Genomic DNA, 20,078 nt, shown 5'->3' with positions numbered 1-20,078 from the left:
TATAGGCCTGACTGATGAAGAAATGATTATGTATTTCCAAGTTGGGATGGTCTGCAACTGGGGAAATCTGCAGGTAGTGGTGTTCCTATCTTCCTACTGCCCTCACCTTCCTAGCTAGTTGAGATCACAAGTTTGGAAGCTTGTGTTGAAGAATCTTTGGCCAGTTGCTCCATTGTATCTTGCAGAATTTTACAAAATGTGAAGCTTTTTCTCCATGGAGCTGCCCTAAAAGAGGATAATTCTCTTCAACCTATGCTTATTTTGATAATCTTTCCAACAATTACTTGTTCGGGGTGCAGTATTTAGATTGGACTCTCACTACTTGAACTACCATTCAATTGGACACATGGGATAAATTATATTATTAGGTCAGAAATACTGAAAATTATTGTACCTTAAATTGGGGTCAGCTTCATTAAATGGGACATTAATGACTCCCATGATTGGCTGCCCTGAGTTTCTGTCGAAGACTCCAATAAGTACGGCAGCAGATTTCAGACCATATGGGTGGATGCCAGATTTGAACTTCTCTTCAAGCTGCCCTTTGATGTACTGATTGGTTGAATCTGTAAATGGAAACGGAGTTTTAAAAATGTATATTTAAAAAGTTCTTAAAGGACAAAAGAGCAATCTTATGTTTCATCAGTTTGACCTCATTGAAATGTACAGACCCAGTAAATCTAAGGCATTTGTACAACTTGCTTTCTTTTTCTCTCTCAGGATGTAGATGTCACTGGCAAGATTATCATTTATTACTCATTCCTAATTGCATTTTGGGAAGATGCTGGGTGAAATACCTTCTCAAACAACCCCATGATGCAGTGAAACTATTTGGTTGAACTGAACAGTTTGCTGGGCCATTTCAGAGGACTTCTAAGGATCAATGTTACATAGATAATGAAGTTCTCACATTTCAGTTTCAATACTCCTTAAAGGGGTTATTTTCCAATTGCCATCAGTAACTTGCTCGAGTAGGGTCTGTGGAGGAAGAAGTGAAAGAGATTTGGGTGATGAAGGGAGAGGCAGGGAGCAACTCTATCTGCTCACGTGGGTGCCTTGAAGACAATTGACTACTTGATTTACCTTGGTGTTTCCTGTCAGAAGGGGCAGTTGTACTGAAAGGGAAACTCTCAGTGACTGATGAACAAAATCAAAGGAGTCCCACCTTCAGGAAACTTGAACCCCCATAGTTAACTGTAGGTTGAAGAGAATTTTTTTTTTGGCAAGATGATTAAAGGTTTTGCTTACCAATAGGATCAACCCATATCCCTATGGTATCCATAGGAATGTCAATATTTAGTTTTCCCAAGACTGGACCAGCGATGTGTACATCTTCATGAATGCACTTGGCCAGAAGGTTAGCAGCTTTCAGATTCCCATCTAGCACTTTACTTATCAATTCTGCAGTTTCTTGCTCTGTCTTGCAGACTTTCACAATAATGGTTTCACCTGCAATGGAAATAAAGAGTGGGAGGATTGTAATACATCAGAGAGTACAATGTAGAGTTTTGCTCTCATTATTTAAGGAGGGATGTACTTGCTCTGGAAGCAGTTCAGGAAAGGTTCACTAGGCTGAGGCAAAAAAGCTCATGCTGGAAATCTGAAACAAAAATATAATATGCAAGAAGCACAAAATGGGTCAGGAGGAAGGGAAATAGACTCAAAGTTTCAGGTTGATAAATCTTCATTAGGTGCTTTCTGGCTGGCTGAGTGCTATTTTCTGTTTTTGTTTCATTAGGTTGAGTTCTGGGTTGAAGGAGTTGTCTTGTGAGGAAAGGTAGAGCGACTTATGCCAATGCTCTTTAAAGTTTAGAAGAGTCGGAGATTATCTTATTACAATGCAATATTCTGAGGGGGCTGAACTGGATGGGTTCCTCTCGTAGGGGAATCATGATCCACTGGGTACAATTTACAGAGATGAGAAATTTCTTCCCCATAAGAAACACGTGGAGGCAGAGTCTTTGAATATATTCAAGGCTGAGGTAGATAGATTTTTAGATTATGGGGAACAAGTGGGGAAAGTGGTGCTCAGGCCAAGATCAGATCAACCACAATCTTAATGATGGAGAAGACTTTATGGAACATATGCGTGAATGCTATCCCTATTTTTTTTTCTTTGTGTCCTTCTAAGTGGTAATCTCAATTTAAAAATTGAGGAAAACCCAGTTTGTCCATACTGGTATACTGTACTTGTGGAAATTCATATTCCATTCAAAAATGAATACAAGTGCATCAAGGCAAATCAAGAGTGTGGCCCATAACATCAAAACTGTTTAGTCTTGTGTTCTGATCGTAGTTCAGCCACTCCAGTGAAACTAGTTTACTCTTGGACAGGATCTGGTGCAAACTCAATTCTGAAATGAACAACCTCCATGTCAGCCAATTGTCAAAGTAAAACCTCATTTACTAATGGGTGTGCCCCAGGATAACTTGCTTTTCACAGTTTTGTGGGCTTGAAAGCAACTGGTGAGGTCAATAGGAAAGGCGGACTCTTCCACAGATGGGACAGGAAGTGCTTGGTGGGGCAGTAAGCAGGCAGCTTGTGAAGTAGGATGCTCTTTCTGCTGCCTACATGGGACTTCAGTGCATTCTGTTGCAAGGTTCTCAACACCATTCCAAATACTCCTCTACTGAGCAGTTGTGGGCCAGAGATTCCCAGGATATGTTGCATTTTATCAAGAAGGCTTTGCATACATCTTTTCATCAGTCCACCTGGTACTCCCTTTTGACCCATCTAGTCTGTGCTGAACTATTATATTGACCTGCATCTGAACCATAACCCTCCCATTCTTGTACCTATCCAAATTTCTCTTAAATGCTGAAAATGACCTGCATCCACCACTTCTACTGGCAGCTCATTGCACACTCGCAGAAGTAACCCCCTTATGTTCCCTTAAATAATTCACGTTTTACCCTCAACCTAGACCTCTAGTTCTAGTTTTCCCAAGTTCAGTGGATAAAGCCTGCTTACATTTACCCTACCTATACAGCTGTCTGTGACCTTATCTACCTGTGATGTCACTTGACTTGTATCGATTATGGATCCATATTCCCAGTTCTACCACACTCCTTAGTGCCTTACTGTTCACTGGGCAAGTCCTACCTGGTTTGTCCACCCAAAGTGCATCACCTCACACTTGTCTGCATTAAATTCGATCTGCCATTTTTTTTCAGCCTATTTTTCCAGCTAGTCCAGATTCCACAGCAAGCTGTGATAGCCTTCCTCACTGTCCACTAGACCCCAAGCTTGGTATAATCCACAAATTTGCTGATCCAGTTTACTGCACCATCATGCAGAGTGTAACTATAGGTGACATACAACAGTGGAACCAGCACAGATCCCTGCAGTACACCACTAGTCACAATAGTCACAACTGGCCTCCAGTCAGAGGCAACCATCTCCTACCACTTTCTGGCTTCTTCCATGAATCCAACGTCTAATGTAATTCACTGCCTCATCCCGAATGTCAATCAACTGGATGATCTTGACTAACCTCCCATGTGGCACCTTCCAAAAGGTCTTGCTAAAGATCTCAGAAGAGTTGTCAATTTCAGGAGTTTGAAGTTGGGTTCGCAAATGATGTGGGCTGCCCAATGTAGCAGACCAAGTGTAACTAGGTTCTCAATGTTGGTGGTGTTGTCTTAGGAGAGGATGTTAATTTAATTATTTAGAGATACAGCACAGAACAGGCCCTTCCAGCCCAACGAGCTGCACTGCCCAGCATCCCACCTGTTTAACACGAGTCTAATCATGGGGCAATTTACAATGACCTATTAACCCACCAACCAAGTATGGCTTTGGAATGTGGGAGGGAACCAGAGCACCCGGAGGAAACGCATGCATTCACGGGAAGGGATGTACAAACTCCTTACAGACAGCATTGGAATTGAACTCCAATGCCCCAAGCTGTGATAGCATCATGCTAACCACTACGCTACCATGGATGTTGATATTAGTTGACTTGCTCTTTCATTGAATTTGGAAGGTTTTGCAGAGATGATGTTGGCAGTATATCTCAAGTGTCTTGAGATGCCTGCTGTCCAGTTCTCAAGCATAAAGGAGGATAGGGATAACTGTACCTGGTTAGACTATGGTTTTGTGCCAGGTCTGAGATTTGATCTTCAAATGCCCTTTTCTTCAATTAGCCAAAGATGTATTGAAGGCAGTGGTGACGTTCATCATCAATATCTGTCTTCTCTGAGAAATAGCTCCCAAGAAGTTGGAAGAGATCCATGTTTTAAGCCCATAACATCAGAGTAAACCAGTACCCCATGCAATCTTGATGCTTGCAATTAATTTTATTTCAATCCTAAGTTTGCAAAACAGGGTAATTCCTTATTACAACTAGTTGTTATTTTGAGATTTGTGATACAACTAGCTCAAGAATCCACTAACTTTTATGTGAAGATTTACAAGCCTGATTTTGGCAACAACTGGCCAAAAGTATGTTACTTTCTAGTTAACCACTCTGAAATTTCAGCAGAAATATTTCTTGTGATTTGCTGATTTATATGCCAGTTTTGTAGTTTAGGGACAGTTTTATCCATCCCTGGAATCACTTCATATTGTCTGGAAAATTAGACATTGAAGGAAAAGCAGAAATGTTGCAGCATAACTTGATACACTGAAAGCAAATTATGGCAGTAAAAACTGCCATTGAAAATACGAAAAACAGCTTAAATATTTACAGCCCAGACATTACATTGGAAAATTATGCAAATAGAATGTGTTTTGTCTTTAAAAAGCTTTAATAACCATATTCTAATACTTCCACTAAATATATTCTGTTGACTCAGCGATCAGTTTCAACATTGATCTTTTGATTGCAAAGCATCCTTGTAGAGTCCTCAAAACAAACATTAGATGGCCCCAGTTTGAAAATGGTTATTGTGGCACAAATCCAGACAGATGAGGGCTATAGTTTGGACCAGTTTACCCGGTGTTATTTGATTCGGGGACTGGCACTTGCTATGCAGGGATAGAAATCAGACAGGGATGCAACTCATCAGCCCATCAAACCTGACCCAAATAGTAATTATGCAGGTAAGCATTGTGATCCCAGGTGTTCCTGTTCCACCAGTGTAACTAACAGTTTTAAGAACAAATTGGAAAGTGAATGAATAGAAGGAAGGGGTTTATTATTTCAGCTCCCTCATTCTTTAAAAGCTGACTGCATTCTATGCATCACAGAATAACTTAAGTGTTTAGCAACGTACCCAAGCCATTTTCAAAATGATTGGATTCCTCTCCAGCGATGTGAAATGCAAGCTCTGGAAACTAATTGAACAGAAAAATAACAACTAAAGTATCTGGACATTATAGAGTTAATTTAAGCATATTACCCAGAAGAATAACAGATTTTAAAAGAAACTTTGTATGAGTCTGTCAAAGACACCAACCCAAATTCTCTCCAAGCCAGTACACCCAATGAAGCAAAGCAGCAGTTGAGGGTGAAGTAGAAGCTGGGTTCTCTCGCTCTTTCCTTTCTTTCCAATTAAAATTTAAGTCTCATCTGAACTCGTATCAACATTTCATATATTTTCACTTTTGAAATGTAACAATTAGAGCTCAAAATTTAAAAAAATGCTCCGCTTTTATTTACAGCAAGATTTGGTATCCGTTATTACCCAGAACAACTTCCAGTGCCATTTGATGGGTCAGGTAAGATGCTGTGTCAATGTATAATCTTATGGTTACACTCCCTGAATAAATGTAATCTATTTCCAGTAGTTGAAACAAATTTATACACCCTCCTGAGTAAACTGCAAGGAAAACATATTTATATGCTATTATAAACCTAAGCATGACTTTTTTTTACAATCTTTACATTTTTTCAGCATTACAGTTACAAACAGAACAATTAATTGTAAAAGGTATGTGACAATGACAACCTTTCTCCCTTTCACCTCTCATTAATTTCACAAAGACAGAAACAGGCCCTTTAGCTCACCATGTCCATACCAAACATCAAGTACCCATTCTATAGTTGCATCATTTACCCACATTAGATCCACAGACTCTCCTGCCTTGGTGCTAGTCCAGATACGACTTAAATGTCGTGAGTTTCTGCCTCCACCACCCCCTCAGGTAGTGTTCCAGATTCCAGCCACCCTCTTGGTGAAAAGAAAACTACTTGAGCTCTTGGACTAACTTCCTTGTTCATTAAGATGAGAATGTGGTCAGCTGCACCTCCTTCTTCCCCCCCCCCCATATAAAAAAAATGTGGGATTAAACCATTCATTAACCACCAACCTAGGATTCTAATGAATCGGCTACAAGGCAGATATACTGTTGTACTTCAGTCACATTAGGTTCGGATGTGCCTCAACCTCCGACCTTCCACTGTGGATAATGTTTCCTGTTCTCACTCTGGTCTGATAAAAGTGCAGATTTTGGATGAATTATACTAAGTGTGTGACTTGTGAGCTACAAAGTGATTGCTGGTTGCAGGAAAAGGATTTTTTTTTTAAAACCTTGACATGGTTTGGGCATCTTTCTCCCAGCCTACCTTTCTAGCATATTCAGTACCTTTTTCCCAATGTCATGCTTAATCACTTCCTGAATGATGACATCTGCCAGAGTCTTGAAGTCTTGCACAAACTTCTTGTTTTTCTCTGGCCCTTTCTTCTCTTCGATCAGAAGCTGGAAGAGTGCGTCTTCTCGTTTACAAGCCCGAGCTATATTTGCAGATTTCTCAGATGCACAGATCAAGGCAGTTAGGAGATCAGCCATAGCGTGATGTGGCAATCTTTTAAGCACTGCTATATAAAACAAAACAAACAATTGTTCAAGCACATGTTGCAGACTGCTGATTTATTTATGAAAGGAGCCACATACTCAAATCTTGCCCACCAAAGCTAAAGTATAGGAAATAAATCCATCTCAGTGGTCATCTGGTTTCTAGTGTAATAGTCTTAGCCAAATGGAATTCTTGGTAAGTATATTCTTTCAGAACCAGATTTGATATCACCAGCATCTGTCACGAAATTCGTTAACTTTACGGCAACAGTACAATGAAATACATGATAAATAAATATGGAGAAAAACCCTGAGTTATATTAAGTGTGTGTATATGTATATATGTGTGAGAGATAGATATAGATAGTTAAAGATAATAGATATATTATCTCTATAAATAGTTAAATAAGTAGTACAAGAATACCCGAAATAAAAAAAGTAGTGAGGTAGTGTTCATGGGTTCAATGTCCATTTAGAAATCAGATGCCAGAGGTGAAGAAGCTGTTCCTGAATCACTGAGTGTGCACTTTCAGGCTTCTGTACCTCTTTTCTGATGGTAATAGTGTGAAGAGGGCATATCCTGGGTGGTAGTTTCCCATGACTAATAAAAATGGACTTCCAACTCCCATGCAAGCCTCTCCTCGAGGTGCATGTACTTTAATTGAGTACCAGATTATTCATGATGGATTGGGTGCAAAAATTACATAAATTAAGACAGACACAGCAGGGAAGCTGATGTGTTACATATACAGTATGTGCAAGCCAATTGAAACTTAAGCTGATCCACAATGAGCACATCTGCAGCAAGTGTCTGTAACTTGAACTTTGGAACAGAGTTGATGGACTGAACAATGAGATGTTGAGGAAAGTTGCATGGACAGTTTGTTTTACCTGAAGGCAGTCACATCCCTTGGATTAATTAGCATAGAGCTGGTAAGTGAAAAGGAGCAGAAAGGTGTAGCAAGGAGTGGGGCAGGTGTGGGGATCAAAGGGAGTGTTAGAGGAGCCTCAGTCCTTGCACATGTCCAACAAGAGCACAATACTTGTGGCCTGCTTGAACAAGAACAAGGAGCTTATGGTGGATAAGCAAACTGGCCATGGCACAGTGGGCAATTCAATTTAGTGGTGTGAAGAGCAACATGGTGGTAATTAGGGTCACAGTTAGAATACTGTGCAATTTTGAGCACAGATTCCAAAGGCAGTGTACCAAAGTGCTAGAATTAAGAACATGCCCTGGGCTTAGAAGGGAACTTGAAGTGAAAAGGGAAAGATGCAATTTTCATGGTCCACATGGAACCCAATAACATGGACAGGACAAAGGAGGTTCCGCTGAAGGAATATCCATAGATGCAGTCCAATTAAAAAGCAGAGGGAGGAAGGAAATAATGTCTGGATTACTAATCTGAACAAGGTGCAAAATTACTGAAAATCAATAAGATCAGAGAGTTGAAAGTGACTCAAAGATTGGTGTGGGATGAATGGATTTCAAGTCATGGAGCATTGGCATCAGTACTGAGGAAATGGAGAGTTAATGAATCAAATAATTTGTGTAAAGGGTGATGGGAGGGGTAGGGTGGTGAAGTTCACGTGAGAAGATTTTGAAAGTTAGAGAAAAATGACAAACAATGGTCCTGAAATATGTAAAAAAAAAATAATCAGAGTATACAAACATAGGAGTATGTATCAGAACAGGGAAAAATGTCAACAAGACAAAACTAGAAGCCCTTTACCTGAATGCAGTCATAACAAGATCGATGAATTAATGGCACAAATGGAAATAAATGTGGTTTGATGCAATATCCTTTGTAGAAATGTGGTTGCAGATTAACTAAGGATAGGAATTAAGCATTTTGGAATACTTTTGGAAGTAATAGGAAAAACGGGTAGTCTTTATGTTAAAGAATTCAGTAAAGCCACTGGAGAGCAAGGATCTTAACTTTAAAAGGGTATTCATGCAATGTACAAGAGAGTGTTTTTTAAAATCAGTATATTGAGGAATTAATGGGGGAAGAGACTATTTTATATCCACTATTGTAAGAAGGGTTAATTGATTATCCTTCTGTTAGGGAATCTTTTGGGGAAAGTGAACATAATGAAGAATTTTGTATGAAGATTGAAAGTGATTTAATTCAATCTGCAACTAGGGTGTGAAATGTTTTTAAAAAACTACAAAGATGTGAGGCACAGGTTAGCTATATTAAATTGGGAAATTACTCCCAAGGAATGAGAGCAAATAAGTAATTACATTTAAAAATTAATGCATGTTTTACAGCAAATGTATATTACTTCAAGGCTAGAAGGTGGTCCAGGTATGACTAACAAGAAAAGTTAAAAGCAGTTAGAGATCAAACCAAAAATCTTATTATGTTGCCATGATGAGCCCAAGGACAAAGAAAATCCCCAATTTCAACAAGTGACCATGAAATTGATGAGGAAAGGTGAGAAACAGACGGTAAAATTTATATTGATATGCTAAAAGGAAAACATTAGCAAAATTTAATGAAGATCCCTTAATTGGCTGAGATAGGATAATTTACAGTGGAGAATAAGAAAAAGGCATAGATACTAAACAAGTATTTTGTTCTGTCTCTGTGTTCTGTAATGGAGAATAAGAGCAAATGAGCAACTTAAATCAGTGGGACTGGTGGACAATAAATTGCAGGTCATTTGGTCCTTGAATCCTAAAGTTTTGAAAGAAATGACAGAAGCAGTGGTTGCCTCCTTCCTAAATTTCATAGATGTCAGAACAATTCCCAGATTTATAATTTAAATTTTTAATATTTAGTATCAATTTGTACTGCAGGGAGCGCAAAGCGCAGAATCAAATATCACTGTGATGATTGTACGTTCTAGTGTCATTTGTTTGGTGACAAAGTGTAAAGATAGGAAGGTAGCAACTACTGTATAATCCCATTGTTTAAAAGGAGAGAGAGATAAAAATGTGGTACCACAAACCGGTTAGCCAGACATCAGTAATAGAGAAAATACTAAAATACTACGGACTGTTAGCAGGGCACTTAGAAAATAATAATGGGATTGGCCAGTCAACATCGGTTGATGAAAGGGAGCTTCAACAAATTTGACAAATCTTCTGGGGTCTTTTGAATTGTGACTAGCAGAATAACAAAGTAAATTAGTTCATGTGTTTGGATTTAAGAACACCTTCAATATAGTACCAAACCAGAGGCAATTGTACAAAATTTGAGCAAACTGTTTGGGGTTAATGTTCTAGCATAGTAACAGTTGTAATGGGAGGAAGTGACTAGTGGGTGCCACAGGGATTAGTGCTGGGGCTCCAGCTGTTCACAATCTACATCAATGATCTGGATGTTGGGACCCAAAGTATTATAACCAAATTTGCTGATCATACCAAAATAGATGGCAGTGTGGGCTGTGAGAAGGATCTAGAGAGGCTTTAAAGGGCCATAAAGAGATTAAGAGAAAGGAGAAGGAATATAATGTGGAATATGTGAGACCATTCACTTTTGTAGAGAAAAATAGAAAGACGAAAGTTTTTTTAAAGCAATGAGTGGTGTCCAGAGGAATCTGGGTACACAATGTACAGGTACAGGAAGAAGTATGGAAGACAAATGGTTTAATGGCTTTTATTGGATGAGGATCTGGATAAAAGAGTAAAAGATGTCATACTGAAATTATATTAGAGCCCTGAAATACTGTGTATGGTTCTGGTCTACCCTGCTGATGACATACTTACAAATACAAAGAATGCAGAGAAGTTTCAATCACGTTGTTACTAAGGTTAGTGAATTATCCTGGGAGATGAGACATTAAGTAGAATGGGTCTATACTCTTCAGAGTTTAGAAGAATGAAAGGTAACCTGATTGAAACATACAAAATTTCCCCACAGTGTTTGACATGGTACATGATATTGTAAGGATTCATCCAGAAGGTAGTGAGGCACGGAAACTCTGGTTAGAGTACACTTGAAGTATTGTTCAGTTCTAGTTACTTCATTAGAATATTACAACACAGTACAGGCCCTTCGACCCACAATGTTGTGCGGATCTTTTAACCTCTAAGGTCAATCTAACCCTTCCCTCCTACATAACCCTCCATTTCACTATCATCTGGATGCAAATCTAAGAATTTCTTAAATGTCCCTTGTGTATCTCCCTCTACCACCACCCATTCTGTGTAAAGAACTTACTTCGACATCCCCCCCCCCACTTACTTTCCTCTAATCACCATAAAATTATGCCCCTTTGTATTGGCCATTTCTGCCCTCATAATAGGAAGGATGTGAAAGATTTAGAGAGGGTGCAGAAAAGATTTACCAGGATGCTGCCTGGAATAGAGAATATGTTTTAACATTAAAGGTTGGGAGAGCTAAGGCTTTTCTCTTTGGAGCGAAGGAGGATGAGGGGTGACTTGAAAGAGGTTTATAAGATTGACAGGCATAGATAGAGTAGACAACCAGCACCTTTTTTTTTCCAGGGCAGCAGTAGCCAATACCAAAGGACATTTGTTTATGGTGACTGGAGAAAAGTTTAGGAGAGATATCAGAGGTAGTAATTGTTCTTTTAACATAAAGATCATGGGTGCCAAACACACTGGGGAGTTGGTGGTAGAGGCTGAGACAAAAGGGATATTTAAGAGACTGTTAGATCTTAAATTATAGATGTAAGAACATTTGAGGGTTCTGGGTTCTGTGGGAAAGAAGGGTTAGATTGATTGTGGAATATGTATATACAGTGGCATGCAAAAGTTTAGGCACTCCTGGTCAAAATTTCTGTTACTGTGAATAGCTAAGCGAGTAAAAGATGACCTGATTTCCAAAAGGCATAAAGGTAAAGATGACACATTTCTTTAATATTTTAAGCAAGATTACTTTTTTATTTCCATCTTTTACAGTTTCAAAATAACGAAAAGGAAAAGGGCCCAAAGCAAAAGTTTGGGCACCCTGCATGGTCAGTACTTAATAACACCCCCTTTGGCAAGTATCACAGCTTGTAAACGCTTTCTGTAGCCAGCTAAGAGTCTTTCAATTTTTGTTTGGGGAACTTTCGCCCATTCTTCCTTGCAAAAGGCTTCTAGTTCTGTGAGATTCTTGGGCCGTCTTGCATGCACTGCTCTTTTGAGGTCTATCCACAGATTCTCGATGATGTTTAGGTCAGGGGACTGTGAGGGCCATGGCAAAACCTTCAGCTTGCGCCTCTTGAGGTAGTCCATTGTGGATTTTGAGGTGTGTTTAGGATCATTATCCTGTTGTAAAAGCCATCCTCTTTTCATCTTCAGCTTTTTTTTTTTAAAGAGACAGTGTGATGTTTGCTTCCAGAATTTGCTGGTATTTAATTGAATTCATTCTTCCCTCTACCAGTGAAATGTTCCCCATGCCACTGGCTGCAACACAAGCCCAAAGGATGATCGATCCACCCCTGTACTTAACAGTTGGAGAGGTGTTTTCATGAAATTCTGCACCCTTTATTCTCCAAACATACCTTTGCTCATTACAGCCAAAAAGTTCTATTTTAACTTCATCAGTCCATAGGGCTTGTTTAGATGCTCCTTTGCAAACTTCTGATGCTGCATTTTGTGGTGAGGACGCAGGAAAGGTCTTCTTCTGATGACTCTTCCATGAAGGTCATATTTGTGCAGGTGTCGCTGCACAGTAGAACAGTGCACCACCACTCCAGAGTCTGCTAAATCTTCCTGAAGGTCTTTTGCAGTCAAACAGGGGTTTTGATTTGCCTTTCTAGCAATCCTACGAGCAGTTCTCTCAGAAAGTTTTCTTGGTCTTCCAGACCTCAACTTGACCTCCACTGTTCCTGTTAACTGCCATTCTTAATTACATTACGAACTGAGGAAACGGCTACCTGAAAACGCTTTGCTATCTTCTTATAGCCTTCTGCTTTGTGGGCATCATTTATTGTAATTTTCAGAGTGCTAGGCAGCTGCTTAAAGGAGCCCATGGCTGCTGGTTGTTGGGACAAGGTTTGAGGAGTCAGGGTATTTATAAAGCTTTTGAAATTTGCATCACCTGGGCCTTTCCTAACGATTGTGAACAAGCCATAGCCCTAATAAGCTAATTAAGGTCTGAGACCTTGGTAAAAATGATCTGAGAGCTCAAATCTCTTGGGGTGCCCAAACTTTTGCATGGTGCTCCTTTCCTTTTTTTCCACTCTAAAATTGTACAAAGCAAAAATAATACACCAATCTTGCTTAAACTGTTGAAAAGAATGTTTCATCTTTAACTTTATGACTTTTGGAGATCAGTTCATCTTCTACTCACTTAACTATTTACAGTAACAGAAATTTTGACCGGGGTGCCCAAACTTTTGCATGCCACTGTACAATTCAGCACAACATCATAGGCTGAAGAGTCTATACTGTTCTATGCATACATTTTCTTGTGATACTGTAGTCACAGTATCAAAACCTGGGCTGGCCATGCAAGACTGAAATAAGGAATCAGCTCTCTGGGATAGAGAATTCCAAAGAGAGTGATGAATCTTCGGAATTCTCTACCCCAGCTATCTATGGATGTGGGATTAGAGCAAAAAGAATGGTGCTGAGGTAGATCAGTCATGATATGATTGATTAGAGCAATGGAGGGGAAGGTTTCTATTCCTTATGATTTTATTTGTGTAGGTGTAGATTTATAGGGAGATTTATTCACTATATTATAGTGATCTGCAGATTTAAAGACTTATTTCTAAAGAAACTCCTCCCATCTATTAACATGTTAGCACTTCAGGTACAATTCCTGACTTTGAAATGAACAACAGAGATAAATGATTAATTGATTTGATTTTTTTTTGTTGGATAGAGTTGCAATCGAAGGAATGTTGGCTTGGACACTGAGAGAACTCCCTACTACAAAGCACAAAATAAAAAAGAAATTGCTGTTTTCCAAATCCAAGTACAGAGGTCTTTTCTGATAATATTTAATTATTAAGTGGCATTCTAAATAATTACAACTTCCTTAAATTGTGACAGCCATTTAAACCCAAGGATTAGAGTTCTTTCCATTTTTAAGTCTGTAATAAGGCACCATCTTATTTGGGTTTTAAGGCATTTGTATTATGAAATGAAAAATGGGTTATATTTGCATTGCAAACTCAGTGCCATTGGATGAGGATCCTGTATGGAGAAATCAAAACAGGAGCTACAAATATGTAAAATCTCAAAGTTCAATATGAGGGATTAAAAACAGCATGAGGTGCCAATGATGATTGCAATATTTCTCAAATATCTGCCACACATGTAGTGTGCCCAGCCCAGAAATGTTGTGAATCACTGCACCAATCACCAAATGTGTCCTCACTAAAAGATTTTCCAGGATTGTTTTTATCTGCTTCCCTCAGATACTACCATATAATTTTTCAACTCAGAAGAACAGAGGTTATTCCTTCCTCCATACAGTAATGGGCTGAAACCACTAATGCACTTCAGTGGCAATTTTCTTAAAGTACATTTTAATCATGGAATAGCTTTGCATTGCAATTAAGGGAGGAATTCTTTGAATGAAGTATAGTCTAGTTACTTTGGTTCAATCTGCAGTGCATTGTGATGTTGAACATTATTTATCTCTATCCACTGTTTATGTGGAATCTTCCTATATTCTACTGTGTGTTTCAGATTAGGACCCAAATTAGCTCATTAGAGATTTCAGGTTAAAATAAATTTACAAATAGGGTTAATGCTAGAAGTCCCATTTACTCTGCCACATGTCTGAAAATCAAAGTAAAGAAGTTCATTCATCCATCATGAAAACTATTATTAAATATATAAATGCATAGAAATCCATCCCTGTCAATAAGGCTGAATGATATATTGTACTGTCAGTGTATTGTAATTTGCCTCAAATTCATTCCATTGAACACTTCCAGCGCCAGAGTATAATGGTCCAAAAAGAATGAACTTTTGGGCAAAAGTCTCAATTTTATCTGCTGGAGTTTAGCTAAGTGGAACTTGCTGAAATATACAAGATCTTTAGGGTTCTTGGCAGGGTAGATGAGGAGAAGATAATTCCTCTTATAGGAGAATCTATAAGTAATGATAGCCATTTTTAAGGAAAGGATCACCCATTAAGACTGAGATGAGACGAAATGTTTTCTCTGATGTCATGAACTCTGGAACTCTTCCTCAAAGGGCAGTGGAAGCAGAGTCTTTGAATATTTTTAAGGCAGAGGTAGATTGCTTCCTGATGAGCAGAGTGAAAGTCTACTGGTGTAACAGAAATGCACAATTGAGGTTTGCAGTAAGATCAGCCATGCTCTAAGAGGCTGAGTGAGCTACTCCAATGGACAAATTTGCATTCAGGGTGTCCCAATGCATTTATAGAAAGTGAGGGCCTTTTGAAAGTATGGTCACTTCTGTAATGTTGAAAGGCAGCAATTTACAGACAGCAAGCTCTCTAAGACAATGATGTGATTACCTGTTTTTGTAACAATCCCCAGGACAAAATTGTCTTGCTTTTCTCAGTTCTGTGGGAAATTTTATATGCTTTATTTTCTCCATCTGACATCTCATCCAAAACACAGCTTTTATACAAGTGCAATCCTCTCTCAGTACTGGACTGTCAGCACTGATCTTTATCCTCTGATGTCTGGAGTGGGACTTAAAACGGCCTTTGGACTCAAAGGCAAAAGTGGTATGCAAAAGGCAATGAGCCACAGCTGTCTGTCATCTGGATGAGGAAGTGGAGGGATGGGTTAGTAAGTTTGCTGATGACACGAAGGTTGGGGGTGTTGTGGATAGTATGGAGGGCTGTCAGAGGTTACAGACATTGATAGGACGCAAAACTGGGCTGAGAAGTGGCTGATGTAGTTCAACCCAGATAAGTGTGAAGTGGTTTGTTTTGGTAGGTCAAATGATGGCAGACTATAGTATTAATGGTAAGACTCTTGGCAGTGTGGAGGATTAGAGGGATCTTGGGGTCCATGTCCACAGGACACTCAAAGCTGCTGTGCAGGTTGACTCTGTGGCTAAGAAGGCATACGGTGCATTGGCCTTCATCAATCGTGGGATTGAGTTTAGGAGCCGAGAGGTCAGACCCCACTTGGAGTACTGTACTCAGTTCTGGTCGCCTCACTACAGGAAGGATGTGGAAACCATAGAAAGGGTGCAGAGGAGATTTACAAGAATGTTGCCTGAATTGGGGAGCATGCCTTATGAGAATAGGTTGAGTGAACTCAGCCTTTTCTCCTTGGAGAGACAGATGAGAGGTGACCTGATAGAGGTGTATAAGGTGATGAGAGGCATTGATCATGTGGATAGTCAGAGGCTTTTTCCCAGGGCTGAAATGGCTGCCACAAGAGGACACAGGTTTAAGGTGCTGGGGAGTAGGTACAGAGGAGATGTCAGGGGTAAATTTTTTTTTTTTTTTTTTTACTCAGAGTGTTGAGTGTGTGGAATGGGCTGCTGGCAACGGTGGTGGAGGCGGATATGATAGGGTCTTTTAAGAGACTTTTAGATAGGTACATGGAGCTTAGAAAAATAGAGGGCTATGGGGAAGTCTAGTAATTTCTATGGTAGGGATATGTTCGGCACAACTTTGTGGGCCGAAGGGCCTGTATTGTGCTGTAGGTTTTCTATGTTTCTATCTGTATCCACCATAATTTACCTGACTAAGTGAGAAAAGTCCTTAATATTTTAACAACATTGTACACACTCTATCCAAGCCTGTACTTATCTGATGTAAGCTAATCTAATTCTTGGAGTTGAACTACATAACTGTTAAAATTTGTTGTTATGCAGATCGTTCTTCTCCATATTCTCTCCAAAGCCCAAATCATTCCCCGTATTTGGTGACTAAATGCTTCTGATATTATTTTCTTTTAAATACTATATTTCCTGATAGATAAGTAGAGTTTAACATTAGGACCAGTGCAATGTACAAGATGTTTTCAGAGATTTCCCTTTTACAGTGCTGTAGAACTTGATGCTAGGGTGAGGGTTCATCTCAAATTCAGAGAATGAGACCCAGGATTTTAGGATCTGCCAGAACCTCAACTTGGCAATCAACTTAATTCAAAACCATCTCTCTTCTGATTTGATCATATCTAAACTAAACAAGGCCATTAAATACACAATGGAGTGGAGAATTTATTAAATCTCAGTCCACCTAACTGCCACTGCTAGCTAACACAGTCAACACAAGCAGCTGCTTGTAAAGGGCCTTTGTATATTTCCAGGATGTAGGCTTGGAAAAAAAATACCAGAGATGTTCTGATGGAATGCAACAGGAAAAGTTTTACAATAACATTTATTCAAACACATACTGTGGTTCTCTGAAACAACATTGCAGTGGGTAAAAGTACACAGGAAAATTTTGACAACAAAAAAGAAAATCACAGTCAAGGCACTCTATCCCAGAGCATGATTTGCAAACAGGCAGAAGAATGAAGCTTCAGTCTGGCTGGTACACATGGAAATCATGTGACATGACTTGAGGTCCGATCCCTCCATGTCAGAAGATCGTTGTTTCAAGCTCCCATAATTCTGGATTGACATCTCAGAGGACTGCTGTTTCATGAAAGGTTTGTTTTTTTTTCCCAAAGTAATGTTAACTCAAGCCTCCATCCCACTTTTTAGGCAGACTTTAAAGATTCCTAGCTCCAGTTGCAGTTCAAGGAGTTTTCTAAACCCCTGACCCAGTGATTCAGCTGAATTGATCATCTCCCAAAACAAACCAGTTTATTCACCCTCTTTATTCATGTTGTGGTTTAGAACTGGTGTGGTCATTCTCTGCAATAATAAGCACTGTGTAAAATGCATGAGATCACTGCAAACTTTGATGAAGTATAGAAATTCAAATAATAGCAGATGAGCAGTTACCTTTTGGTTCATATTCAGTTTCTGCTGCCAGCCACAAACAGGCATGAATGGTGTTAAACCAGTCTCCTGGAGGCCAGCAGTAAACTTATGAACCTAGGAAAAAATGTGGTTAAAAATTTGGCACTGCTAATATGGAAAGTGACTTAACAACATAAACATGGTTTTGGACTCACAGGATCCCTTCAATCTGGAGTAACAATCATTTCATTCTCCTTTACACTCGTGTACTGAAGAATGACAATAAACAACCTTGAATCCTTTAAAATTGTTGGGTTGAGACACCCTAGAGACATAAAATAACTGCAATTTTTGTTTCTTATGCTGTGCTGGATTCAGCAGCATACTAGTCACCAGACTTGTGACTCAAATAAAGGCAACAAGTTCAAGTCCCATGCACCAGCTTGGGTACTTAAATTAGCTTAATTAAATTAATCTGTAATTAATGGGTCTACATGAGTGATGATCACCATGAAACTATCAGATTGTTGACAAAAACTTCCATTAGCGAAACTTGCTCCTTTTACAGAGTCCAACCTACATATGGCTCCAGTAATAAAAGTTGAAAATACTTGGGTCAGGCAGCAACTGTAGAGAGAAAATGAGAGCTAACGTTTCAGATTGATGGCTTTTCATCAGAACTGTAAATCTAATATGTTAACTCTGTTCCCATTTTTGATCTGAAATTTTAATAATGTTCTCTCTCCATAGAGTATTACACGTTTTTATTTCGTTTCCAACATTTGCAGTGTTTTGTTTTGCGACTCTAGTGGTTGACAGTGAAATGGCCCAGTGAGTCACTTGGTTCAGGGAAAGTTAGGCATGGACAATAACTGCTGGCCCAATCCATATTCCATCAATGAATTAGAAACATACACTCGGTGGTACACCCACTCGTTAAAGCAACCAACTAATCAGCCAATCGTGTCAGCAACTCAATGCATAAAAGAATGCAGACATGGTCAGGAGGTTAAGTTGTTGTTCAAACCATACATCAGAGTGGGGGAAAAATGTGATCTAAATGACTTTGACCATGGAATGACAATTGGTGCCAGACAGGGTAGTTTGAGTATCTCAGAAACTGCTGTTCTCCAGGGATTTTCGCGAACTCCAGAGCTTACAGAGAATGGTGCCAAAAAAAAATCCAGTGAGCGGCAGTTCTGTGGGTAAAAATGCCTTGTTAATGAGAGAGGTCAGAGGAGAATGGCCAGACTGGTTCAAGCTGACAGGAAGGCCACAGTAACTAAAATCACCACTCGTTACAACAGTGGTGTGCAGAAGAGCATCAGTGAACAAACAATAAAAGTGACCACTGATGGTACATAATTGTCCTTCCATCACCACTGACCACAACCTCAATGCTTCACAAGAGCTCAAGTCTCTGGAGTGGAACTTGAAGCCAGAACTTTCTCACCCAAAGGTGAAAGTTTCTGGAATGTGTGGGGTTATTCAGATTTGAAATGCACTGCCAGAAATAACTAAAGTCAGAATCTATTATCAACTTTAAAAGGAATGTGCATAAATGTTTTTAAATGTTCAAAAGTTATAGGAAAAGATCTGGGCAGTGTAGTGAAATGAATCATTTGAAAGAAGCACTTTAAAAAATTTTGTTTCACTTACAGGCAACACAGATCTGAGATGTACAAGCCTACAGGCTTAAACTTAAATACATTAGGGGCAATGTGAGGCACAGACTGTTTAGAAAATGCTACATTCCATTGTAATTATAAGGCTGTAAATACAGGCATCCATTAGTCTCATGAGACCATTGATTGCGCCTTGGAAGGTTTCCAGGGCACAGGCCTGGGCAAGGTTGTATGAAAGACCAGCAGTTGCCCATGCTGCAAGTCTCCCCTTTCCACACTGCTGATTTCCACACCGCTGATGTTGTCCAAGGGAAGAGCATTGGGACCCCTACAGCTTGGCACCAGTGTCGTCGCAGAGCAATGTGTGGTTAAGTGTCTTGCTCAAGAATACACATGCTGCCTCAGCTAAGGCTCCAACTAGCGACCTTCAAATCACTAGACGAACACCTTAACCACTTGGCCACGCGCCAAGGCTGTAAATAAAAAAGCACTAACCAGCCAGAGTGCAGATATTTCATATTTCTCCTTTTTTGAATGTGGCTATTGCTAGTATTCTGGCATTTATTACCCATCTCTGTTTGCACTGACTGAATGTCTTGTTAAAACCACTTCAGGGAACTATAAGAGTAACCTACCTTCATGTCCAATGGAATTACATACAGTCCAACCCTCTGGGCTGTGATGCTAATGACATAACCTATACAATGTTGTTTTATTATAATTGGAGACATCAATATAAATCAACAGTCATGAGTTAAAACAGTTGCCTCACTGAGATAAGAATTCTCTTAACATTATCAGTCCAAGGTCAAGGTTTGGTAAGCAAGTATGCTGCTGATAACTTGTAAATCATTTGTATTCACCATCCTTTATAACATAATTGCAATATACTTGGTGACAATGTGACATCAGCTAATGGTTTGGAGATAAGACAGAAATTTATTCACAACAGTCT

General features: G+C 39.4%; 2 protein-coding genes across 5 annotated transcripts in view; one reads left to right on the top strand and one right to left on the bottom strand.

The window, feature by feature from the left end:
- Window positions 1-20,078, top strand: part of pan2 (poly(A) specific ribonuclease subunit PAN2) — a 138,288-nt gene that overhangs the window by 108,244 nt on the left and 9,966 nt on the right. For 2 of the 4 annotated variants that reach the window (XM_063037227.1, XM_063037226.1), the window contains exons 26-27: window positions 5,606-5,662; window positions 13,528-13,622. The exons of 1 other annotated variant lie outside the window; for it this stretch is intronic. In XM_063037227.1, coding sequence (XP_062893297.1) covers window positions 5,606-5,662; window positions 13,528-13,562 — 92 coding nt within the window. In that variant the 3' untranslated portion in view covers window positions 13,563-13,622. Of the gene's footprint in view, window positions 1-5,605; window positions 5,663-13,527; window positions 13,623-20,078 lie in introns of those variants that run through there. One more of the 4 variants, XM_063037228.1, reaches the window with a different exon arrangement.
- The window catches only part of inpp1 (inositol polyphosphate-1-phosphatase), a 35,090-nt gene that overhangs the window by 8,999 nt on the left and 6,013 nt on the right, over window positions 1-20,078 (bottom strand). The window contains exons 2-5 of the mRNA XM_063037233.1: window positions 6,530-6,762; window positions 5,218-5,278; window positions 1,249-1,449; window positions 395-566 (exon numbers count right to left, since the gene is read on the bottom strand). Of these exons, the coding sequence (XP_062893303.1) occupies window positions 395-566; window positions 1,249-1,449; window positions 5,218-5,278; window positions 6,530-6,733 (638 nt within the window). The 5' untranslated portion in view covers window positions 6,734-6,762. The remainder of the gene's footprint in view (window positions 1-394; window positions 567-1,248; window positions 1,450-5,217; window positions 5,279-6,529; window positions 6,763-20,078) is intronic.

This window comes from Mobula hypostoma, chromosome X1 (assembly GCF_963921235.1).
Source record: "Mobula hypostoma chromosome X1, sMobHyp1.1, whole genome shotgun sequence".
NCBI lineage: Eukaryota > Metazoa > Chordata > Chondrichthyes > Myliobatiformes > Myliobatidae > Mobula > Mobula hypostoma.
The sequence above is the reverse complement of the archived record's forward strand: the minus strand, read 5'-3'. Positions and strand labels throughout refer to the sequence as shown.